This window comes from Anopheles ziemanni, chromosome 3 (assembly GCF_943734765.1).
Source record: "Anopheles ziemanni chromosome 3, idAnoZiCoDA_A2_x.2, whole genome shotgun sequence".
NCBI lineage: Eukaryota > Metazoa > Arthropoda > Insecta > Diptera > Culicidae > Anopheles > Anopheles ziemanni.
In genome coordinates, this window is record NC_080706.1 from 64,152,895 (window position 1) to 64,177,408 (window position 24,514).

At 42.8% G+C, this 24,514-nt stretch overlaps 1 protein-coding gene across 1 annotated transcript in view; it reads right to left on the reverse strand.

The window, feature by feature from the left end:
• LOC131285245 (nephrin-like) overlaps positions 1-24,514 on the reverse strand; it is an 84,703-nt gene that overhangs the window by 6,230 nt on the left and 53,959 nt on the right. Inside the window, exons 9-18 of the mRNA XM_058314099.1 lie at positions 22,536-22,672; positions 17,217-17,370; positions 16,977-17,114; positions 14,808-14,972; positions 14,460-14,603; positions 13,997-14,131; positions 7,399-7,479; positions 3,601-3,801; positions 1,391-1,981; positions 513-761 (exon numbers count right to left, since the gene is read on the reverse strand). Coding sequence (XP_058170082.1) covers positions 513-761; positions 1,391-1,981; positions 3,601-3,801; positions 7,399-7,479; positions 13,997-14,131; positions 14,460-14,603; positions 14,808-14,972; positions 16,977-17,114; positions 17,217-17,370; positions 22,536-22,672 — 1,995 coding nt within the window. The remainder of the gene's footprint in view (positions 1-512; positions 762-1,390; positions 1,982-3,600; positions 3,802-7,398; positions 7,480-13,996; positions 14,132-14,459; positions 14,604-14,807; positions 14,973-16,976; positions 17,115-17,216; positions 17,371-22,535; positions 22,673-24,514) is intronic.

Below are 24,514 nucleotides of genomic sequence, written 5' to 3' on the forward strand. Positions count from 1 at the left end.
GAAGGTTGAAAAGCATTTTAAATATAACGAAACGCCGGTAAGCTTTGTGAAAGGTAAATTTTGAAAAAAATCAAAAATCGCATTTGAGAAAACACTTCCTATCGGTCTATGACGCACAGCTTCACAAACAACAGGTTGTAGCGTTGTGCTGTTGTTCCATCCCGGTCCTGTCGGAAAGGATAAGTGAAAGCTAAACCCAAGAAAGCGGCGAGATATTAAAAAATAATTAACAACAAATCCATCCAACCGAAGAGAGGGAGCGGGAAACGGAGGGCGGATTGGATTTTAACGACGATCCGATGGACGATGAACTGGCGCAACGGGACGATGGACGATGGACTAACCAAGACACTCTACGCGAAAACGGCCCCCCCCCTCCCTCCCCCCCGCGCACCCGACCGCATCGGAGCCCACGAAAGCGTCGAAAAGAAAATCGTGCCGCCCTGATCAACGGGAAAACCGGAAACGAGCTGTAAGTCGGTTCGGGGAGCGTGCTCTCGGGAGCCACTAACCGTTACCGCCGCCATGATGCTTGCGGCCGGCGCAGGCCCGCAGCGTTCCGACCCGCGGACTGCCGCTCGGGCTGCTGCCGAGGCGCCGGTGCAGGCAGAAGACGAGCAGCAGGATGTTGAGCAGCACCAGGCAGATGCCAGCTGCGACGCCGAACCCGAGCAGCAGCAAACCGGAAGCGCCGATCGGTGACGAGGACGCCAGGAAGGACGAAAACTCCAGCGGCGGTTTGCCCGGATATGCGGGCGGGTCTGCTCGAAGGATATATTTAAGGACACAATTTAGGCCACGTTTCGCTGGTGCGTGTGTATGGGTGAGTGCTTGATGGAAGGAAAGGAATTAAGACAGAGGGCAGGCGCGTGCGGGAACGAACGACGGTGGAAATGAACTCCGCAAAGGTTCACAGTTTGTTTTTTTCTTATCGCAGGATAGTGAGTGAGTAAACCGTCATCCGCGGTAAACGGATTTGTATTGTCTCGCAGGGACGTACGTCCCGGTCGGTGGGAAGGGAGGGAAAAAAGGAAATCTTCAGCCTTCAGCCAACCACGGAGTGGACGATTGCGGGGTGGCGGTCGGCAACGACTTGGATTAATTTCAGTTTTAATTAAAAACCGTTGTAATTTGTGCGAGCTTCGGGAAGACGGTCGGTTGTGTTTCCTTCGTTTTCTCTTCTACTTTCGTTTTGTGATGATGTCCTAGATTTTTTGTCAGAGCCCGTTTGTGTTTGTGTGTGTGTGTGTGTGTTTGTTTGCAGGGTGAGTGTTGATTTTCCATCGCTCACAATTGGGACAGGTCAGACGACCATTTGCATGCTTCCGTTGTTGTACTCTCTCCTAGGGCTGAAACTGAGTTTCCATTAAATGAAAGCGAAGGGCATTACCTTTGGTTTGGGCGCGGGTTAGATCGGGCAGGTAGTTGCTCGCCCCGAGCACGTTGGCGGCCATCACCGAGAACAGGTAGTGCGTGTTGCTGCGCAGCCCGGTCAGCGTGAGCTGGTGTGCGTTCGGCGGGCTGTCCTCGTACCGGTAGCGCTCGCTGGCCGCCTCCCGGTACCGGACGCGGTAGCTCGCCCGGTGTCCACCGTCGAAGCCGGGCGCCCAGCCGAGCGTGACGCTGTCGTGCGTGACGTTTAGCACCGTCAGTGCGACCGGCGGTTCCGGGGCGGATTTGACGTCCAGCCGACCGACGCCGCTGCCGACACCGAGCTCATTTTCCGCCCGACACTCGTACTCGCCGTAGTCGGACGTCGCGATGCGCTCGATCAGCAGGACGGACTCGTGCGTAAGCGCGTCCGGCTGGCTCTGGATGACGTAGTACTTGGAGGTTTCGTTCGCGTGCAGCTCCTGGCCGGAGCGGATCCAGCGGAAGGTGGGCGCCGGGGCGGCCTGGGCGCGACACGGAAGTCGGGCTCGTTCGCCGGTTCCGGCCGCCGCGCGCAACATCGCCGGCGATTTGTCGATCTCGGGTGCAACTGCGTATTTCGATTGGTGGAATTTTTGTCCAATCGAGCACGGAGCGAGTGGAAAAGAGGAAAATTTAGTCCGATGCTACATGAGGATGTTGACGTTCGACGATCTAAAAACCCTTAGTTTCGTTTGATAAGTTCAAAGAATCGAAAACAACAGATTTAATCTGTCGATTCCGCTACTTTTCTTGCAACACAAAAAACTTTACCAATCCAATTGACTGCATACTGTACTAAAAAATACATTAAATATAGATCTGTTATGAACTCTATTGTAAGTAGTGCGTTTTAAAAGGCTTGATGCCTTAGGGGAATAGGGTTGGAAAAGAAGATTGTGGCATTTTCTGACGATCCACATGCGTGTAAGGCCTGTGTAATGTTGAGTACTCGACCTGATCCTGCACCTTTATCTTTCTTTTTTAAATCTTGTAGGACATTGATTACGGTTTCTACTCATGGTAAGTGTAATCTGGCAAATGGAACTTTTACCTCTTTTTCGATATTCGTCATAAAACTTAACGAAAAAATTACGTCAAAATTAAGCAAGTAGTGAGAAGCTCTAGAAAACACGCAAAAACCACAAGTCCAACCTGATCTGCAGACAAGGTGCAATTACTCTAAGCTTTATCAGTTCCTCGACTTGCGAACTTGCTTGGTTAAATGGGAAATGATCTATCAAGAACAACAAGTCATAGATGTACTTCTTTAACATCTGATCGTGCAAACTATTCATTAACATCTTACCGTTGAACTTAGGGGTAAAAACTTAAGTTTTGTTTTTAATACCGCGTACCGTAAAACTAGAAATAAATTTTGAAAAGATCTTCTAAAAAGATCAAGTGGAGATCTACTTTCAAAAGGTTGTTAACCAATTTTGTTATTGTTGTTATATGTAGTTGTTACACAGTAGAAACTAATCGGAGATATTTAACAAAACAAGCTTAAGTCAATTCTTTGAACTTATTGCATGGCTCTACGCAACGATAGTTGCTTTAGTTTAGTTTAGACTAATTTAAAAAATTATATGTAAAACCACTATCATACATCGTACTTTTTTGAAACTGGGAAAAATCAAGTGCCTATCTTATAAGTTACTTGTTAAATTTCAGTTTCAGAACTTGCAATTAAACTAATAGCTTAAATTGAAATCTATCAAGAAGTCTTAATTGTCTGGAGAGATCAACAAAATTGTTGAATTGCAAACTGTTTGTCCTTCAAGAAAGAGCACTACCATTCAAACATACTTGCTGAAGTTATGCTCTCCATTTATTTAAGGGTATAAGAAATCAAACAATTTCTCACTTTTAACTGGTTTCTATAACATTGATAAATAAATTGAATATTTTTAATATGTTTTTAAAATATATTACAGAAACAGACATAACAAGTCTCAAATTTACTGCAAAACAGTGACAAGAAGATCCCGGATGACTTTGTAGTAACTAAACAAAACAAATTATAGTTAAATAAATTTGAGGCACACTAAGTGTTGGAACATTTCCAAGTTAGTGGAATATTTTGTCAGAGTCTCCCATCTCCATTCCGTAGACCTATCAGTCCGGATGGAACCGGGCAAGAATAGCACTACATATAAACCCCGCTGGCACTTTCGTGCAGATACCTACATTTGACAATCAAAAGGACATCGCGGCTGGCCGGACCCGCGACACGATTATCGGCGATGCACCGGAAATGGCCCACATCCTCCCGCTGGGCGTCCCTCAGCACTAGCTGGCTGGTCCCGTTGGCGTAGGCTGTTGACGTTTTCGCCTTCAGGTCGTAGCCAGCGCGTTCCCAGCGTACGTGTTCCGGCGTTAATGGTTTTCCTGTGGGGTGTACACAAAAAAAAGAGAAACGGGTGGAAAAACACATCTTAGATCCGCTGCACTTACACAACACCGGTAAGGTGACCGATAAGAGCGACGAACGCTCAGGTTCGGCGTGTGGTTTGGATGTTTGTAGTTAGTGGCGGTTTGCAAGGCTACCTGCTTTTTTGGTTTAAGGTTATGTTAACCGTGGTCATGCCGGGACCACCATGTTGGGGACATTTAATCCCGCCACGACCACGAGTGTTTGTGCATTCCATTTGCGTTAGGAACTGTATTGTTCGCTGGCTGAAGGGCTTTTTTTTTATCCTCGATTGGCTTGGGGTTTGTTTTTACTTCTTCCGAGGCTAGAATTTGAGTTATTCGTGGGGGCAATTTCAGATCTTGCATGCATATCTTTTGGCGCCAGGATGGGCAGTTAAAAATAGGCCGGTCCTATGTACCGTCCGCGAACGTTACTACGCATTCCACGCAAGAGTCCAGCGCTACCGACGGAAGCTTCCACCATCACTCTATGATTTTTTTTTTTTTTGCTCGACTGCCCACTTCTGTCTGTTCTGAATGTATGTTTGAGTTTGCCATCAGTCCACATCCCAGGTTGGAAAAAAAAACCTTACTGACCCAGCGCAAACGTTAGCAAGGGTTAGCAAACCATGTCATATCTTCGCGGGCGTCGCCATTCCGAATGAAACGAAAACAGGCGCCGGCTATCGGTAGGAATGCAAATGGCCCTGTGAGTGTGAGTGCCAATGGCATGGCAGATGGGAACAAAAAACAAAAAACAAACTGTGCACTTCACCAAATCATGCAGCCCAGAGCAAAACGATGCGGTGTTGCGAACGCCATACACGACTCCAAAGAGTGCGAAGTCGAGTCTGCATCTGAACCGATAGATAACACACCCATACACAGTGCACTGTATGGAACATTGAAAAAAAGGGAAATGCTGATTCCACCATTTCGTGCACGCGATCCATTTCGTTGAATTGTTCTTCTCAATATGGCTGCCATATTGGCCTCACCGTACCGGGTGGGTTTCTTTGGCCATAGAAAGGGCCACGAAGAAGAAAAACGCAGGGTTCATCAACCAAGTGACGAAAACCAGGTTCGGAGAGTGAGAGATGGAGGAAAGTGGCCAGCAATCTAAAACAGCGCAACAGAAATGAACTTTTTCGTTCCTGTTGGCAGACAGCACTTCAAATGATGTTAGATGCAAGTCCATTAGATTGTGAACAGGATGAGAGTTAGGTTCCAAAATACGCCAGCTTTAAGGTTTAAAAATAAGGTTCAAAATTTCAAACTTGCCAAAATAGACAAAAGGAATATACAGGATTTGTGTCGAATTTTTAAGATAACTTTTATAAAATTATTTCTTGTGCTTGCTTAATAATACTGAGATTGTGTAAGGTATCTAAAAAATTATCAAAAATTAATAAACGTGACAATGTTATCTTAAGAGGTTTCTTCTTTTTATCGCACACCGAATTTTGAAACATAAAGGATATTAAAAGATCGATAAATGTGTAGGAATGTGAGAGAGAATGTGAAAGTTTTTTATATCGAGAGCATCCTAAACGTGTCAAACGAGACCTTCAATGTCGAAAACTTAAACTTCATTTGAAAATCGTCAAATCCAAGGCCGGTGGTGGTTTCTTACGCAGCATAAATAAAAAGAAAACCAACCGATTTTCAATCTGATAACTTACTGATAAAGTTCAAAAATACTATGTCGGTGTTTACCAACTCGGTACAGATGTTTAAAGATGCCTTGATGGGCTTTAGAACTTTTAAAACAACTTTACTGTCAGGTTTAACAACTCTTTTTGAAGTTAAAGGGACGCTGTACGATTGGTCTATCCATTTATATACCTTGTGTATAAATATTGAATCAAAAATAAACATCACTATTATTTTCATTGAAAATTTAACAAAATTTCATTTCATTGCAATTAATTTAAGATTTATATACGATTGTTTACCATTTAAATGTTTGTTTTTACATATGGCTTATTTCATGCAACATGATTAATAAATTTCATTTTTTACCTATTAACTAAACAAATTTCCAGTTACTTTAAAACTTAAAAAGATCTTTTGAAATGTATGAACAAGAAAAAGTACAATTTTCTGCAATAGTTTTGGTTTTGAAATAAGCAGGACACAATTTATATATGCGTTAATTCATATAAATCCATTATCCTCACACTATTCTAACAATGTTCCTCTGCTTCAATCAAATTTTTAAACTAATCCCTTTATTTACTTTGTTTCTATAATAAATTCACAAACTGCTTACGCGTTTGATGTGACAAGCCACTGTTTGCAAAATAATTTCCACATTGAAATTTTAAAAACTAATTGCAAAAAGTACTTTTAAGGCTTTTGACAACTCGGGCCCCAAACAGCTACTTGATTGGCTTACTCCATGATCCAGCTATGGATCTTTATGATAATTTTACCTTTACACTTGGCTCGGCGTGAAATAAAATGAAAGTGGCTGAACGATTGCTCTTCTGTTTCGACATCGTCACGTTTTTTTCTGTCTAGTTACATTTTTTGGTACCTAATGATCCGGTACTACGAACGGCTGACCACCGATCTAGAATATACCGTGTTTTGGTCACACAAACTCTCTTCGGAGAGAGGCCTTGGCCACTAGGGGATGTCGTGCCACATAAAAAAAAATTATCCAGATTTATCCTAATATTGTAATCAAAACATGAGGTATGATTTTCTTAAATTTATTGTGAAAATTTGTCACTGTCACTCTGTCGCTGTAAACTTATCAAGCAGAAAACCGTGTGTATTTTGTTGGAATACATCTTTTGGATGTTTTCTTGAATTTTGATTAACTGACGAGCAGAGCATCTAAAGAACACAATGAGCAAACAAAGCAATTTTATGAATTGATTGATTAGCAGCGCATCCTGTGTACATCGAGTAAGCAATTGTGTGCAGTTATATTTCATCGTACTGTTACCACCCGGCAAACCAACCGTAGTAAGTAGTGATGAGTCTTACGATTCTTTTCACGGATCGACCCGGAATCGAGTCCGTCCCTAGAAGAATCGATTCCGACCCGTAGGTGCAACGAGTTCGGGTCGACCCGAACCAACGGGTCGAACTCGCATATGGGCAGCTGCACCTACCGGTCGACCCGGAGTCGTTGCACCTACGGGTCGACCCGAACTCGTTGCACCTACGGGTCGACCCGAACCAACGGGTCGAACTCGCATATGGGCAGCTGCACCTACCGGTCGACCCGGAGTCGTTGCACCTACGGGTCGACCCGAACTCGTTGCACCTACGGGTCGACCCGAACCAACGGGTCGAACTCGCATATGGGCAGCTGCACCTACCGGTCGACCCGGAGTCGTTGCACCTACGGGTCGACCCGAACTCGTTGCACCCACGGGTCGACCCGGAGTCGTTGGAATCGAGAGTACGACTCGGAGCGCTCCGGGTCGGTTACGGATCGCTCCGACCCGATAGGTTCGGGTCGACCCGCTCATCACTAGTAGTAAGGCGTTACTGACGCAGCAAAAAATGGCAAACGGAAGCAACTCCAACGGGCAGGGCATTCCCACATTTACTTACCGTCGACGGTGCAGTTTAGTACTGCATCCTCGCCAGGGTTTACGATAACGTTCTCGGAGGCGGATTTTATCGTCGCAGCATCTGTGGATGACAGATAAAGATAAGACATAAAGTTTTGGCACCGAGTTGAGCATGGCTTCGATGTAATGTAGTTCGATAAAACTCCGTGAAAGCTGCAGAGCAGAGTTTTTCTCCTTTTGAAAGAAACATAATGTCTACTTCCCTGATAAAAAGACATGTTCAACTTAGACCTATTGTAAACAAAAGAATCAATAAATTATGTGGCATATGATGGTTTTGTTGTGTAATTGTTTATGAATTGTTTATGACAAATTTTCGGAATTCTGTAAAAAAGTTATCTGACTATAGGAAAATTCAATAGACTATAAGCTATGTCGTTAATTGAAGGGCAATTAATGAATTTTCTACTCTGCAAATACTTTAAAAGTACTTGCACCGTCTTGAAAACATAGCGCCGATATAATTCTTTTCAAAAGTCAGCTAACTCGCATCTTCTTAAGATGTACTTGGTACAACATTGTTCGATCGTTTTACAAATCGTATTAAAATTAATCAATCGTTCAGAAAACTACACTAAGCATCGTTTCGCACACTGAAAGAGCATAGAAGAGAACTTTCCGAGTGGTGGATCGCCACGTTCTTGTTTCATTTCCGGTGAACAAACTTTCCGCTGAAATGTGAAACTTTTATAAAATTGATCACTTCGTTGGCGGAGAAACGTGAAACGGAACAAGTTCGCCCGAAGAAAAAGAGGAAGCCAATGTGCACAGGATCAACTGTGGCTCCTCTAGGGCACTTGTAAGGTGAAGTCTTTTTGGTGTAGCAAGAAAAAAAAACCCCTTAAGCGAACGTATCGAGGGGACTTCGTTTGTGCATCGTCGTTTGTCTTTGATTCTTTCGGTTCGGATATCGCACTATACGGTGCATCCGACACCCAGCTGACACGATGTACTGTGTTTCGCGCAAAGACCATCGCAATCAGTCAGGAAGTGCATCGTCTGATTACGTCGAACTCGGCAGCGATTGAAAAGTTTCCCCTTTTTTGCAGGCACGGAAAGGTACGAAGTATTTTTCTTTGGCCAGTTCCTGCAAGAAACTCTGCCCGGGATACGTGCGAGGAGCCGGGTTGGCTCGTTGGGCGAAAGTTTTCGCGTGCCACACTGGCCGTAAGCAGTTCGAAGGCCGAAACCCAACCTTGGGCGACACAATATGTCGAAAAGTTGCTCCAGCTTGCTCGAGCGTCGAACATCGTCGTCGGATGTTAAATAGAGAACTTCCGGATAATTGAAATACGTTTGAGTTTTGACTTCCCCGACACCGACCGACCGATCGCGATGGGTTGCAATAAAATCTTATTTTATTGGAAGGTCGTATGTGCCACCTCCCCCTGGTATGATAATGGTTCTGGTACGTACGAGACAAATACACTTCCCTTACGGTACACCTTCCCGAGCAAGGGGCGAGGTGGAGTTCGTTTTGATGGACAACTTTTGACCTTTTATGGAAGACTCTGCCGAGATCCAGCGAGGGTAAGGGATAGAGAAAGGTCACCTTAAGAGCTAGGCACAACTTCCACAACCAGATTGCTTTCCCGGACCGTCTTCTGTACTTTAGTCCGAATGAAGTCACCAACGGGCGGGAAGGGTCGGGTCCGCATTACTTTCATTGTTTACGAGACACTGGTCCCGAGTGGTTTGGGGCATTGGAGGCTCTCCGAAATTCCAACGTTCCGGGACGTTTTCATTGTGCGCCATACGGAGCTGTGTGTTGGGAGGTAATATGGTTTTATTATAGCTATGGGTGTGTGTGTGTGCCGGTACAATGATGTCACACCACCCGCCGGGTGCCAATTCGGCCCTGGACTCCCGCTGGCTAAGTTATCCCCGAGCTGATGGCGCAACCCCCTTGCAACCTGGTACCTGCGCACCGGACCGGCCAGACTCATGAAGACACTCGTTGTTCTCCTGCCGACTAGCCGGTGGTTTATTGGTCCCCTCGATGACCCCTCCCCCGCCCGTAACAGCCGAGTGAAATTTCTATTCCAACTGCGAACACGTGGCACAGGGACCAAATCGTCTTGTCATTGACCGTGTACTACTAGCGCCCCCCCCCCCCCCCCCCCCCCCCTTTTTATAGGGGCTTTTATAACATATTAAGATAATTGTATTTACTTGGAAATCATCTTCAGCTCCTTTATTAACTGTTTACTTTTGAATGTAATTAACTTTTGTAGATGCATTATTTAATGAAATCTAAAAAACGACTTGACCTGAGTTAGCAATACAACTAATGATAAAATAATAGAGGAAAAAATATGCGGCCACAAGAGCGCTTAAAGTGAAAAAAGCATATATTTGAACTCTTTTTTTCCTTTTCTGATTACATTTTTAAATCAAGCGGAGAAACATGCTCGAAGCTTCAGAAATTTCGCTCTACAAACAAAACAAATGTGAAACTCCATTACATTGAACTTTTATACACGTCTTACAAAGAAATTTGTAACGTTATTGATTTCAAACATTCTGTCGAAGCTTCATTGTTCTTACCACCACTCAAAATGTTAAGTACTGAAAAACTTTTTCTTTTAAAACTTTTTTCTTCGTACTTACTTTATTAGCCACAATTAATTGTTATGATTTTGAGCATTTTTTGTTAAAGTCACATAACGTTCAATTTTCAGACCTGATTTGTCGAAAACAAGTTTTACAGAATTACAAAAATAAATAACAAAATAATCAATGCTTATACTGTCTCGAAAAAATATGAGAATTTCATTAAAATAATAAAGTGTTTCGTGATTTTCTGATTTGTGTTATAAAACTCTATAAAATTAATAGTTTACTACAGTTTAGTCAATTGTTTGAAACTATCTGTAACTTCTAACACTAATGCATCCTCATTTCATTTCAACATATACACAAACATTTATTGTCGATAAACAAAACAAGGGCAACTGAAATGAGCAATTGCTCGTTTAGCTTAAAATGCCATTGTCATTGAATATCTAAAGCAATCTGAAAAAGGACCTTTTTTTGTGCGGCTGTATTGTTTTGTAGGAAAACTCCACCCCATTCGAGCAAACACCTTCCGTGTTTTATGTTTTGGTCGTTTGACGAAATCTTTCCACGTGACTGCTTGTTCCACCCTTTTCCAGACACGTTTTTATCCACTGTGCACATCCCATCATTTCGATTGATTACCCATTGTCCCTTGCCGTGTGTTTTTATAAAAAGAATTTCCTTATCCCACCACAAGGCAAACGAACGGTAGAGCCGAAGGCGTTAACTTGACTAATTTAGGATACATTTCGGGGTGCGCACAATTGCGTTTGATGGGATTACGTTTTTGTCCGAACCGCAGACAAGTGGTTCTTGAAAGGGGGGGGCGAAAAAATTGAAGGATTCTCTGCCTTGTTATCGCCGACACGGTCGATAATGAAGATGACGACGGTAAAAACACTATGATTGATAGGATCACAACGAATCAAACAAGTGACGCTTGTCGTAGTGCGGTGTCAAAATTAACCCCATCAAGCGTCGGTTACGATTTGTAGGTGAGACCGCAAGTGAGCAGAAGGGAGGACGTGTGATGGAGTGTCGTTCGTTAGAAGTTGGAAGAAGCTTTAGAATAGGCACACGTCCCCCTTGCCCCCCTCTGCGTCGTTCTATTTACGTTTTATTAGAGAAACGCGTGCAGGCGACCGTCCGGTCGATTCGGCTTCGGAAAACGAACCACAATGATGGCGGTGACGAGTAGGAACACTTTTAATCCATTATTTACGCACCATTTACGCCGATTCCGACGGGTCATTACCGTTAACATAAACGTCAAGTTGACAACAGTTGACAGCGTTAGGCCTCCCAAAAGACCGAGCGCACCGAATGCTAATGGCTCACCCGGCCCGAGGGGGGAAGGATAGTTAGCCCTCGGGGGATCGGGGATCCGAAAGGGACGGGAAAGGTCCGGCACACCAGTTCAGTCATCAAAAGTTTCCATCTAATGCCGATTCTCGTGCACCACTCAAGCACCGCAGCGGGCTTTCAAATCAAATGGAAAAGGATAAATTTCCTCCCAACCCCCGGGCCGTCTCGCACTCTTCAATCTCCTCTTGGCGTGTGTGTTAACCACACGTGTTCCCACGCCTCGGAGGAAGGGAGCTTTGCGTTGCCTGATGTCTTCATTCCCTATTCCAAAATCACTTCCGAACGAGCGGTACAGTATCGCATCGGTACACTCGGAGTAAGGCGCCAGGGGTTTTACCATGAGTTTTAGCACACGGGGCGAGTCCTTTTCGGTGGTGTGTGCTACAGTGCGAGGCGCCGACCGCGGCACCGATAGCAGCACCTTCCGGTGATTGATGACCGGATATAAAACACTAATTTTATCAAATAAATCACACATTATATCTTCCGAGCGGGCGCTCGCTGGTCGGTGCGCAAAGTGGCAACGTCGGTGGCGTTACACCCCATTCCGAAACTATGCTGAACGTCGACACCGGCGGTTGTCCTGTCTTGCAAAGCCCCCCGACAGTGCGGCTATTCCCACGTTCAGGCCGTTCCGGAGCAGCTTACTGTAGAAGGCAGCGAAGGAGAACCATCCGAAGCACGCTACATTAGTTACTGTGCGCTCACTGCTTCAACTATTTTTGGTCGCGTTGTTCGGCGAATAGTTTTCGCTCCGACCGGCTGCTTAAGTGCCGTCGAAGGTAGTGGTCTGAAACGTGGCGTACGAGCGGAAGCCCAGCCTCAACCGTTTGCAACCGGTGCAACCTCGGCGAGGAGGCAAATAAAAAGCGTACCCGGACGGAATGAATACGTGTAGGGTAAATTTATGACTTATGCTAGCTGCCAAGTGCGTCGCCAGCCGTGCTGTGCTACTGAGTATAGCGTAGCCCGTTGGAAGTAAGCCATGCTTTTTTTTTTTTTTTATGAGGAATGCGTGCGGCGATGCGAGAGTTAGTCTCTTGGATGTCCTTTTTCCTTGGGAGGTTTTTTTGTACGCTCGGTTATTCTTCCCCAGGCGTGATGTATGTATCTCACGAGACAGTCGGAGATGAAAGGCGTTAGCTAGCTTATCAATTAGTTCAGCGTTTTGCTTTGTACTTTATACGTTTGAAACGTACGAGTGGATGCGAACGAGCGGTATGAGTATGTGCGAAGGATTTTGTAGGTCAAAAGCACGAATGTTACTACCTGGGTGTTTATCAAACAACTTTGCAAAGTGAAGCGGCAGAGGTTTTGAATATGCAATATCTGCTCATATGTACAATTAGTAAAACATTTGATTTATAGATGACTTTATGGAAAAAAATGAAAAAGAACGTTGAGTGTATAATTTTTAAAATAAAAAACAACAAGGAAGAACGCTGCGCTACGTGTTATTTACTAAACATGTATAGCTTTCGTTTCTTTACTTCTCTCCTGAAAACAGACGTTGTACAAACAAGTAACTGGATAACGCGAATTCCACAATTTTGAATGTTTACATTTCTTGAACAATACAGCTTAACAAAAAAACGTTTGAAGACATTACAAAGAAGTTTTCTTATCTTTGGGAAATATTAGTTATATTGTTATTCACGCTACGTGTTGGTGCCATACTGAAGTATTCGAGAAAGGTAATACTTCTGTTTTAGTTTTGCAATTGTATAAGTTTAACATTTTTTCCTTTTTCTGCACAAAGGTTTATGAGAAAACAGTCATCTATTATCATGTTTGTTGTCGTATGTCGAGATTACAAAACATGTTTGGTTGATATTTTGAATAAAAGCAACGCTATTTTCTTACACATTTCGAATGCTGAGCATCAACAATAAACCATCTTTTGATCGATTAAAATAATTTCGGAATCACGAATTATTGGATTGATATAAACCTAATATTTAGAAGCTTTTCTGCGTTCAGTTCAGTTCGGTTTTCTTTAAAAGGTTTTGTTGGTGCTGTTAAAATAGTTAATGGTCTGTAACAACTGCTGTTAAATAAGGTTGTGAAGGATAGTAATTTTTCTAGAAAAAAAAGTGTCCACTCATGATGAATACTTATGCCTTTCATATTTTAAGGTTTAAAATGCGGACAAATGAAAAACTATACCAACAAAAAAAATAGTAAACTAGTATTTAAAATTCGCTACTCAGCGATTGATAATTTATCAAACCAATGTGGCGTTGTTTTGAATAAAACGGAGTAAAAGTAGATCATTGGGTTTACCCATAGCGTGGAGCGCAGTAAGTAAAACATATGTTTATTAATTGTTTGCGCATGATGAAAAAGAGGTACGCTTCAACGATATGGTAGTTATCGTTAGGACATACTCCATATTTTGTAAAAGCCTTATTTCTTTTTATCGTCCACCATGATGCAGGACTAAGAAAAACAGGCCTCCCAAAGGGAAACCGTTGCTTCATATCTCGACTTCTTCCCTACATTTCAGGCGCAATTTGGCTGATGGCCAACGAGCGACGAAATCGTCGCACCGAACCGTAACGCTGCAATTTCAAGCTCACCCGAAGCAGCAGCAGTAACCAACCAACCAGGTCCTTCCCTCATCCATAAATAGTTTATCTATTGCGGTTACTTACACTTGACCTGCACGGTGATATTAATCATCGCTGACCCCTGGGAGTTGACGGCTTCGCACGTGTAGACGGCGGCATCGGATCGCTTCAGCTTGGTGATGTTCAGGATCGGTCCCTCGGAGACGATTCTCGGTACGCCTGCGGTTGTTGTGCGCACGATTGGTGTGTCGAGGTAGGGTTTTTAAGGGATGGGATTTGAGGTTCCGACGTACCACGGTTCGTGCCGACCCAGCCCAGATGGTTCCAGGAATTGCCGTTGAAAAATGTGGAATGCGAGGTAGGAAAAATAAACCGAACAGATTTAGGATTAATCCAACTGATTATCTTAATGGACCGGGGTGGGGTTCCACGAGTGCCGCATCGGATTGTGGCACCCGGATGAAGATGAACTGCAGAGTGCGATGCTGCGGAGTTCCCAGAAGACACTTCAGGGACGAGACGGACGGCGAATTGAGGTGGAACCTACCGGACTGCGTTATCGGAAGCCCATCCCTCGTCCAGGTGTAGGCAATGGCTGCTGGATTGCCTGTCGCGACCAGGGCAACGGTCAGAGCCTCGCCCTCCACACCGGTGACGTTTGTTGCCGCAGGAGGCAAAAACTGTGGCTCATCTGCAAGTAAAAACCGTTACGCGTTAGCATCCGCTCGTTTGGCCACCGGCTACACCGGGTTCTGCTCCGGTGATTGAATGTTCGGCAATTGAGTTTTCTCCTGCCAAACGGTGCCCGCAGGCTTCAGCTCTGGATCTGGTTTAGTCGGTTAGTTTTTTAGCTCTTTCCTTTCCTTTTTTTTGAGGGCTCCCATAGCATACGTACATAGGACTTGCAAATTGACAGCCACATTGATGCTCCGTTGTAATACCTCGTTCGTACTCTGGCATATGTACGCGTGGCCGTCCATATCCTTCGTGATGTTCAGCTTGAGCTCTTGCGAGGACACGGTGCCGCCCCATAAGCCGGGCTTCGACATATTGTTGGAACCTGCAGCAAAGCATACCGCAAACCGAAGGGAGCGAAACATGCAGAGAGAAGAGAGAATAAAAAAAAGTAGAGTCAGTAAGTATTTCGTAAGGTGGTTGGAAAACCCACTATTGAAAGTAAAACCCATATCCGGTTCGTCGGTCGTTGCGAGTTGCGATGTGATTTCACATGCATGTTCACTGAAAATGAGTTCTGTAAATTCTTGTCCAATTCCATTACCGTCACCGTACGGACGGTACATAATCCAGTACAGGTGAGCAAAAAAGAAATGGATCATGTTTTGAAAAAGGGTAGAGCGAGAGTCGAATGCACGCACGTCGGAATCTGTTGCATCGTTCTCTGATGGTAACGGGCTCTGCATTCACCAGTCATACTTAGGATTCTATGGATGAAGACTTCGGTTTCCATTAAGATGAAAGGCATTAATTTTGCCTTCGAGAGGATCAGCGTCCCTCGTGTTAGTGTTCCTTTTTATGACACATGATTGGAATCTGTTCAAATCCATCGAATTTTTCCATTTTAGATTATCCTTTGCAAGACAATATGCAACGCTGGCAAACAGTAATTGAACAAACAGAGAGGGATATTTGAAGTCTTTTCTTTTCAAAGCTTGAATACTGTCATTTAAACCTCAATTAAAAGTCATATTTCATTACAATATAGCGAAAAAAAACTTACACAAAAAAGCTTGCTTGATCGAAAAGCTCCCTTTTCTTTTTTTGTCGATTTGTGATTACACTCGATCCTATGAACATTTTTATTCTACCAGAAAAATTTGACAAAGAATCCTTCTTTGACAAAAAAACAAAGCAACGCTTAGTTCGCGTTGGTATCATTTATGTTCCGTCTTGATACTTTCATTAGAAAAATGTTATTTTTTATGATCTCTAGTATTTTAACTGGGCAAGTTGCATCAATTAAATGTTGACTACGCACAACCTTTAGGTCTAGTTTTATCTGAGTAAAAACATTAAATTTTGAAGTCAAATTGAAGTAAGTCATTTCACATTGCTGAATAGATTTTGAGACACTTTATATTCACAATGTGGTGGCATGCAATTCAACATCGATAAATCTATTTTTAAGTTAATTACCAACTACTTATCAATATTATTTTATTATTTTTTCGTATATAACGATTAAGGGGGTCGTTATCCACGGGTAGTAACTTTTTGATTCGATCATAGTTTGGAGGTTAAAACACGTGTAACATTGTTATAACTGATGAAAATAGGAAAATAATTATTTCATTTTTTTCATAAAAATTGAATAATGTTTGTTGGAGGGTCGTTATACACGAAAAATACGGTACTTGTTTCAACAGCTGAAAGAGAAAAGTTTTAATACTTTGTTGATAGAAGGCGAATGTTGATAGAAGATCTTTGTCTGCATTTGACTGAACAGTGGCGCACCGATGCACGGCTACCATTGTATATTTGAGCATTTCGTATTTTCAATAATTTCATTAACCATTTTCTTTGTTCGATTATTTCGTCGTTTAATATCTCATTGTTATTGATTTATATAACTTGGGTTAGATTACTTTCAATGAATTGACTTGGTTTAAAGAACTCGTGCATAAATGTGCCACTTTCGGTATATGACCATTGTTTAGGTGATTCTGAAGAAGATGAAAACAATATCAAACCAACTAAGCTTGATAACCAATTGCTTGGCTTTAGTTTTTCGTCTCCGAGCAGTAGAAATAATATTAAGATCATTTGCTAACTGTTTTCTAAATATTCATTCGCGCTAATCTAAGCTCTTTTTCTGCCATACCTAGTATTTGTTTTCATAGCCTAATCTGGACTAGAGTCGTTATAATACCGATCCAATCAAACGTAGTATCACCGGGCAATATCGACGTGCTGTGATGTGCTCGCGATCGGATCGAAATTTCACGCATATCGAGCTGGGAGTATGCAAAACCCCGCCATTAAGATGCGCATTGCTGCGAGAAAAAGAATTTCCCATTTCCCACACGTACACGTTCGGCCTGCTTACCTTCCAGGACGGTGCCTTCGTGCCGCCAGGAGATTTTCGCCGGCGGATTACTGGAGCTGGAGTCACATATCAGTGTGGCCTCGGTGCCGGGTCGCAGTTCATTCGGTTCGATCCGGATTTTGGCCGTCTCGGGAGCGACTGGGTGGGGGGAAAAGAAACGGACGAAGAAGAAAGGCAAGGAAACCCGTTATGAACTGCACAGCAAAGCTTGCGTCGAACCCAACCAATGGCTGTCCTTACAGTGCACGGTTAAAACTTTCGTCTCGAGCAGCGGAATCTCGGTGGCTGAGTTGTGGGCCTCGCACCGGTACCGGGCCTGGTTGTCGGTGACGTTTGCCAGTATCGACAGTTCGGCGGAAACCGATTGGTTCGCCGTTTTGCTTACGGATTTGATCTGAAAGTAATGCAAAAAGATCCCCGGAGGATAACGGTGAGAAAAGTGAACGACAGAAAGAATGTATCACACCGGCGCGAGCAGGAAACAACGGGCGGTACCTCCCGGGTCGGAGTTCATATAGGAGCTGGCGGTTCATAAAAATTCATGACGTTCACGAAGTGCGACTTTACATACACCTTTCTGCTGGAGGGAATACACTTAGAGAGGAATATCGATAAGGCAACGCACCGAGCGGGTAGGCTAAGAATGGAGTAGTTTTTGCCGGTTTCTTTCTTCAACGAACAGCAAACACATACATACGACAAGTAACCGAGTTACGGGACGGATAAGGGACCGGGGATGAGTTAAAAAATAAATAAACCAGTAAAAACTTTCCTCGCGAGAACGCTGAACCGGCTCCGGTGAGCAATGAATTTTGAATTAGTTATGAACATATGAGATGATATTAATAAAGGCCGTGGAGAAGGAGCTGGTGGAAATAATGCCGGGGCATGTCAAGCAAGCAGCGCGAGATGATAAGAAAAATGTATGACGGAGCAGAGCAGAAGTGATATGAAGTGGAGTAGGATGCTTGTTTTCCCTTTTTCAGTATTGAAAAGCACGCTAGCACACTACGGGAGAATTGAAAATTCGCGTAAGCCAACGATATCAACACTAGCAGTTGACAGCCTTTGCAATGTGTCAGTTTTTCACACGGTAGACACTGGGACGGTTAGAAAATTGTATATCAGAAAAGGCGTGATGTGACACGAGAATTTAGATCAATGATATGCATGTTTCATACTTTTCCAACATGCTACACGCCGTAAGTTGCATGAATGTCTGAGTTACATGTTGGAAAACGTCTTAAGGTTACAGCATCATGAAATGAGCAAAAATTAGACGTCTTAAAATATGCTCTATTTTTTCTAAGAATCTGCTATCTCCTGAGTATAGAACAAAAAACATTTTTTTAAACGAAAATACGAGACAACTTACTAATATGTAAATTTGTTTGCTTATGTTTATAAATGTTTGGTTATGCCTGAAGAAAATGATAAAAGGGACTGTATCTGAAATTTCATCTTAAATAACCTTGCGAGCTACCTCACTCTATACTTAATGTATTAATTTGTACTGCTTTTATATATCAATTTGTACTCAATAAGCTAACATTAAGATAGAGATAAAAAAAGAATCTCATGCACCGAATCAGAATTATGAAACAAAAGTAAAAACAGATATTTAGGAGTCATATGTTGATGCGTTATGTTAAAATATGAAATCTTAACGACGGTCTATGCTTCATTTATACAAAAGCTTTTTTTTAGAGTAACTAGAAATGCGAATTATAGATTAAAAATTGATGCCATAGAATAACAAATTATAATCGAAAAGTTTAAAAAATGTAATTGAGTTTGTGACATGGACCATTTAACTACGCACTGCATGATAGCTTTCCATTTATATCTCTCCCAATGACGGGGTACATGGTTATCCTGACACACACAACAAATTAATTCTAACTTATTTGCTCCTCAGGCATCATACGTACTATTTAGATTGTCAGATAATAATAGAAGAAGACTTAACCTCATATTAATAAAAACTGGGGTGGTTTATACGAAGCCTCAAATGTGATACAATGCAACGCCGTGTGCTTAACAAGCTCTTCGTTAACGCTGCCTTGGCCGTTTCCGGGCGGACAGACCATTGTTGCAAGAAATCGTCCGCTACATTGCCGGCTTCATTTTACGCCTCCTTATCCGCCATAAAAAAGAGGACACATTTTATTTTATCGTCACCGAAGCGAGCGGATGCGCGCTGTCCCGCTTCATCCCGCGCCCGGAGTTCAAGTGTCAGATTCCCTGGCGGACGTTGCCGGCAACTTTGCAGTTAGCAAATTTAATACCATTCAATCACACGCGCCCGGTTCACGCACACAAACACTCGGTATTAGGATGACTTTTTGGCTTTCAAGTAAAATGGAGTGGGGTGAAAAATGAAAAAAAAGACGAAGGAAAATAAACAATGGTGGGCCAAAATCGTACGCACCAGGGCTGCGGGGATGCGTCCGAGCAGACTCAGTAAAGCTCCGGCGAAGGACCTTGAAAGTCCTTCGAGCCCATCTTCCCCCGGAGGGCGAGCCTTACCCTGACGGCGCTAAATCTCGGAGAGTATATCGATTATGAATCGGTAGCGTCGGTACGTCGGTGTAGGAATAGCGCTTTCCACTTCCCAAGAAGCGACCCGAACGAAACCGTAAGTCTTTACGCACGAAAAGGATATCAAATTTTCGCTTTTATCAATCACGGACCGGGAGGGTTATTCCCATTCCCGATGGCGCCCGCTACCCTGCAGTTCCTCTCCCCGCCCGTAAAGCAGACCCAAGCGCCGTTATGCTGGCTCTTTAACCGTCGTAAAGCCACGGCGTGCCATGGGACAGCGGCAATGGGGGTTGGAGGAATATTCAAAGCCCCGACCGTGATGGTTTTCGGAAAAGCTTTACAGAAAGTAAAACCGTGACAACGCCCGGGCGTAAGCATTTCGGGTTCCCAAAGGAGTAGGAAGTGCTGAGGGAAAAAATGAGCCTTCTCAGCTCAGTCACTGTACCGACGTTTAAAAGGAGCGCGAAGGAGCGAGAAAGCGGGGAGCCGAAGAGGGAAGAAAAACAATCCGATAGCTTTTATGCGCCACACTTCCACGGGGGTGTGGGGTCGGTTGGGCCGCAGGCGTCTCGGGCGTCTTGTTACGATGCCTTTAAAACCATCAACACGCTCTCGTATATTGAAAGGCAATAATAACGAGATATTGTTTATTTTATTGTTATAAATATTTATGGATCAAATGATATAAATTAAAATTTAATGTCCTTCTGCCATCCGTTCCGTGCCCGGTTGGTTGCGTGGCTCGGGCCTTCCGGTGGCCCATCATCTTTTTCGCCGCTTCCTTTCCACGAAAAAGCCGATTCCGTGCCGGGGAGGAGCAGGGCAGGGTAAAACCCGAGGGTACCCACGGGTGGCTTAGTCTTATCTTATTATCGACGGCTTTCATGGATGTTTTCGTTCGAGTGCTCGAGAGGTTTTTTTTCTTCTTATTTATACAATCTTTCTGGGGTTTCTTTGCTCGCGAAATTTGTGTGGTCTATTGTTTGCGAATTGGCCATCTTGGTTGCGGGAGATAGCGGCACCATCCCAGCCAATTCCTATAAAGCATTCATATCTTTTGTGCAGCTGTGTAGCGCATACCGAAGCGTTCGGTTTAGTACCGTTTGCCTCCACCAGCGAGTTTTCTTTGTGGTTCGGGGTCGCCGCGGCTCGCATGATGCTGACCAGTTTGTTGCCTTTAGTCGGAAAATACGTGCGGCAAAGGTGAACCGATCAACGAACGACGAGCGGCGCACAGGAGAAAATCCAATAAAATTTGTCGGTTCCGCCGGACATCGTGCGCGCTACCGAGCAAGAAGCATTTTTCAACCATTTAAAACAAACGAAAGAAAAAGGCCGCGGGAGTTTTGACCGGTTCGGTTTAGCGTTCGAAACCGTTCGGTTGTTCCAAAGATTCCTTCCCGGTGTCTCACCCTCTTTCGAACAGATCATTCCTGCGGTTTCACTCTGGATGAGACTCTCGACCAGATGCCGGACATTGGGACATTCTTCGCCGGCGACCGGCACCCCTGGCGGACGCTCTGTCCTCTCCTGTCCTTCCCGCCCAACGTTTCCCTTTTTAAACCTTTTCTCGGGTGCCTTTTCATGCGGACCGTCAACAGAGTCCTTCCGGAGCAGGGACGGAAGATGCGAAGGAATTCAATTAAAGCGTTTATTATCGGGGATATTATTCTTTTTCGAGTGTGTGACTTTGATTGTCGCCGGGCATCGGCGGTCCTTCTGCTCCCTTTGGGGTTCGAACAAGAACATCGTCATCTGGTTCGGTCGTTCGGACGCTGTGCACAATATGGATCGAAGATGAGCATACCTTATGTGGTCCGAGAGGGAAATGTGTGCTTAGCTTTTTTTTTTTATTGTGGTTTTGCCGCAGTTCAGGCAATCTGATTGCTCTTACACTTTTATTTATAACGACACTTTTTACTATGCATATTGTGTTAGTGTCTGCGTACTCAATGACGTATGGTAGTAAGGATCAGATTCCCTTCGATTGTTGTGGTTATAGTAGAAAGAGAGAGAGCTATTTCTTTGATTTTTCAATCATATCTCTTTGCTTTGGTGAGAAATGTTCTACCGCAAATAGAAACTCGGCATATGAAATATTTCAGCAATTTGTTGTTTAATTTAATAATGTTTCCTTCTGTTTTGTTTCTGGTCAATGTAAATGATGTTGTACACTGAAAAACCCAAGCAATCCCCGTCGTTTGATGTTCAACTCCTAGGAATTTTTATTTAATATACAAAACCTTGATATTCACAAGTAAATACAGTCGACTCTCGATAATTCGAAGTTGGAGGGACCACGAAAAAAGTTCGATTTATCGAGAGTTCGAATTATTTATTTTGCAATCCGTCAGATTGTAAGCCTCGGGTTCTCAACGAATTCATTCTTTTTAGGATATTCAAAAAAAATATATGGATTGTGTGAACTAAACATCTTGTGAGTAAAATTATTTTTCAATGATTCGAAATAATTATTTCCCAGCCATGAAAGATTATCACAATATCAATATCACAATATCAATATCGTGAACATTGTGTGTAGTATGAAAGATATTTTAGTTTTTTATATTTCATGTGCTTTTATGGACTATTGAATCAAAACGTTCGAGCAAATTCATAAACTTTTGTTCAAACTAATTATTTTGATAAAAGAATTTTTCAGAACAAAATTACTTTGCATTATTTTAATTGATTTATCATTAGTTTTTAACGATCACCAGATTAGTAAACGAATAAGTATACACGCCAAAGAATCGCTTAGCACGTGTGGTATAAATGTATACGGCATTCATCTTGACCTGGAGTTTTCTATAATGTATGTTATTTCATATGTTAACGATTTGTTTTATTACATCAGAACATTTCAATGGGAATGGAGAATGAAGGAGAGCATGTAAAAACAGTCGGTAACACACGAAGTGACAAAACAAAAGCTGAGGCTGGAGAATGGTGCTAATAATTTTGATTCGTTGATATGATAAGGTATTTGATGTATCTAAAATTGTCATTACTTACTTTTTTATCATTTTTATACCATGTCAGCGTAGCTAATGGGTTTCCACCCGAGGAAACACACATGAGCTTCTGCTTTGATCCAGTCGGTATTATGGAACCTTCAGTGTATCCTGAAATTATCGGTGGACCAGGAGGGACTGTGAACAAAGAATGAAGTAAAAGTAGATTATGTGTCAACACTCCGATTTATAATTAAATAAACATAAGCTAATTGCATGTAGGTATTTATGTCAAACTGATGGAAATTACTGACTTCAGTAACATATTTATGGCTATCTTACTGTATAGATATTCTAAGAAAACATGTGAAGACATTATAAATGCAAAGGGGCGACCAGACAAATAAACTTTGATATGAGAAAATGTAGAAAAAGTATAAGTTGAACAAATAACCATACGCTACGATTGAAAAGACCACTTTCTCGATGCAAAAGGAAGACTTTGTGAGCTTACGGTTAAACTTAATGGAATGAAAGAAAGTTTGGGAGAAAAATAAACTTTGTAATGAACAGTTGCTTCGCTCGACGCTATGGTTCCATTTGGATTAATTATTGCCATTTTCTTTTGCAAGCGCTCACCGAGCGGCCTGTTTTATTCGTATTCAGGTTTTGATGGGAGTGCGATTAAATGATAACTAAAATTTTAATCAGCTTATCCGTTTTTTCATCACACCAACCGCGCGCACTATCGCGAGCCTGTACCAGGATGTGCCCATTATGCTGACACTGAAAGTCTGCGTCGGTGAGACTGTTAGCTGACTCTCCGTCTTGAGCCAATCACAGTTGCCGGTTTTACGGATTTAAGCAAATTGAAACCGAACTTCGGGCAGAACTATTTTAATTAAACAGGCAAACCGAACTGCACGGCAGTAAACTTTGGGAATTGAATTCCGTTTGGATGTCGTAGAAGCGAACGATCCACCAACGGGATATCGAATGCTGTATGAATTAATCGTGTGGATAGCGGCAAGCGGTAGATCCAACTGAAGGCAGTAAATGAGCTGATATAGCTTTCGTGGCAAGAGATTTGTGGTACGGGTTACCAGGCGCCTCCATCGTAGACGCTGCTTCGATAGGGTCGATTTCGTTTACTTTTGTAGATTGGGATAGTTTTCTACAGATTGCTTGAATCTTGAACATAAATCTTTCTCCATTCGAACAACGCTGTTATTTGATTTGTTTTTGTTACTCCAACACTTAGCGCCAAGTGCATTTATTGCATTTGGGAATGAATTGAAGGGTGGCCGGTAAACAGATCTTATTTATTAATTTCATATAGTATTGAATGTGATGTTAAAACTTTAAATGAAAAATAGCTTTTCAGATTCAAAAAAACTGAACCTAGAACGAGGTTTTGTAATACTATTAGAATAAACATGTACAACTGGTTGAACACATAGCTTCTGAAAGTAAAAATCAAGTTTGTAATTTGATTATCCACTTCAACTTACTTCAGGTAATTCAAATCATGTTGTATTATAAAAAAGGGCTACGTAAAAAAGCTACATTATCCGAAAATCCATGTAACCGTTCGGGATCTTTTACGAACAAGTAACTTTAGAATCATAACTATGAACAAGGGTTTTGCATGACCAATTTTGACATGAAAAATAAACCTAAAAGGCACCAGAAATTGCTATTAAACATACCAAAAAAGGGTGCTACCGGCAACGCGCTCACTTATTGATGTTTATTTGTGTGTTCAAACATTCCAAACCCGATACCCTGGAAATCCCGAAGCTATGGTTCAAAATTGTTTTCATATTTTACTCGTCAGTTAAGTAATGAATCCATTATTGGGCTTCAGTTTTCACTAGATCTATTGTAAAATGTATCTGATATGCCGGTCAGCGCTATAAAGGTGCTTAATATTGGAAAATTATCGAGTTGCAGAGCTAAAGGTCTGAAACGCAATCGTTTCCCATCGCTCCCTGTACATATTTATGCCATGGAAATGGAGATCGCCATTTTTGAAGAGGT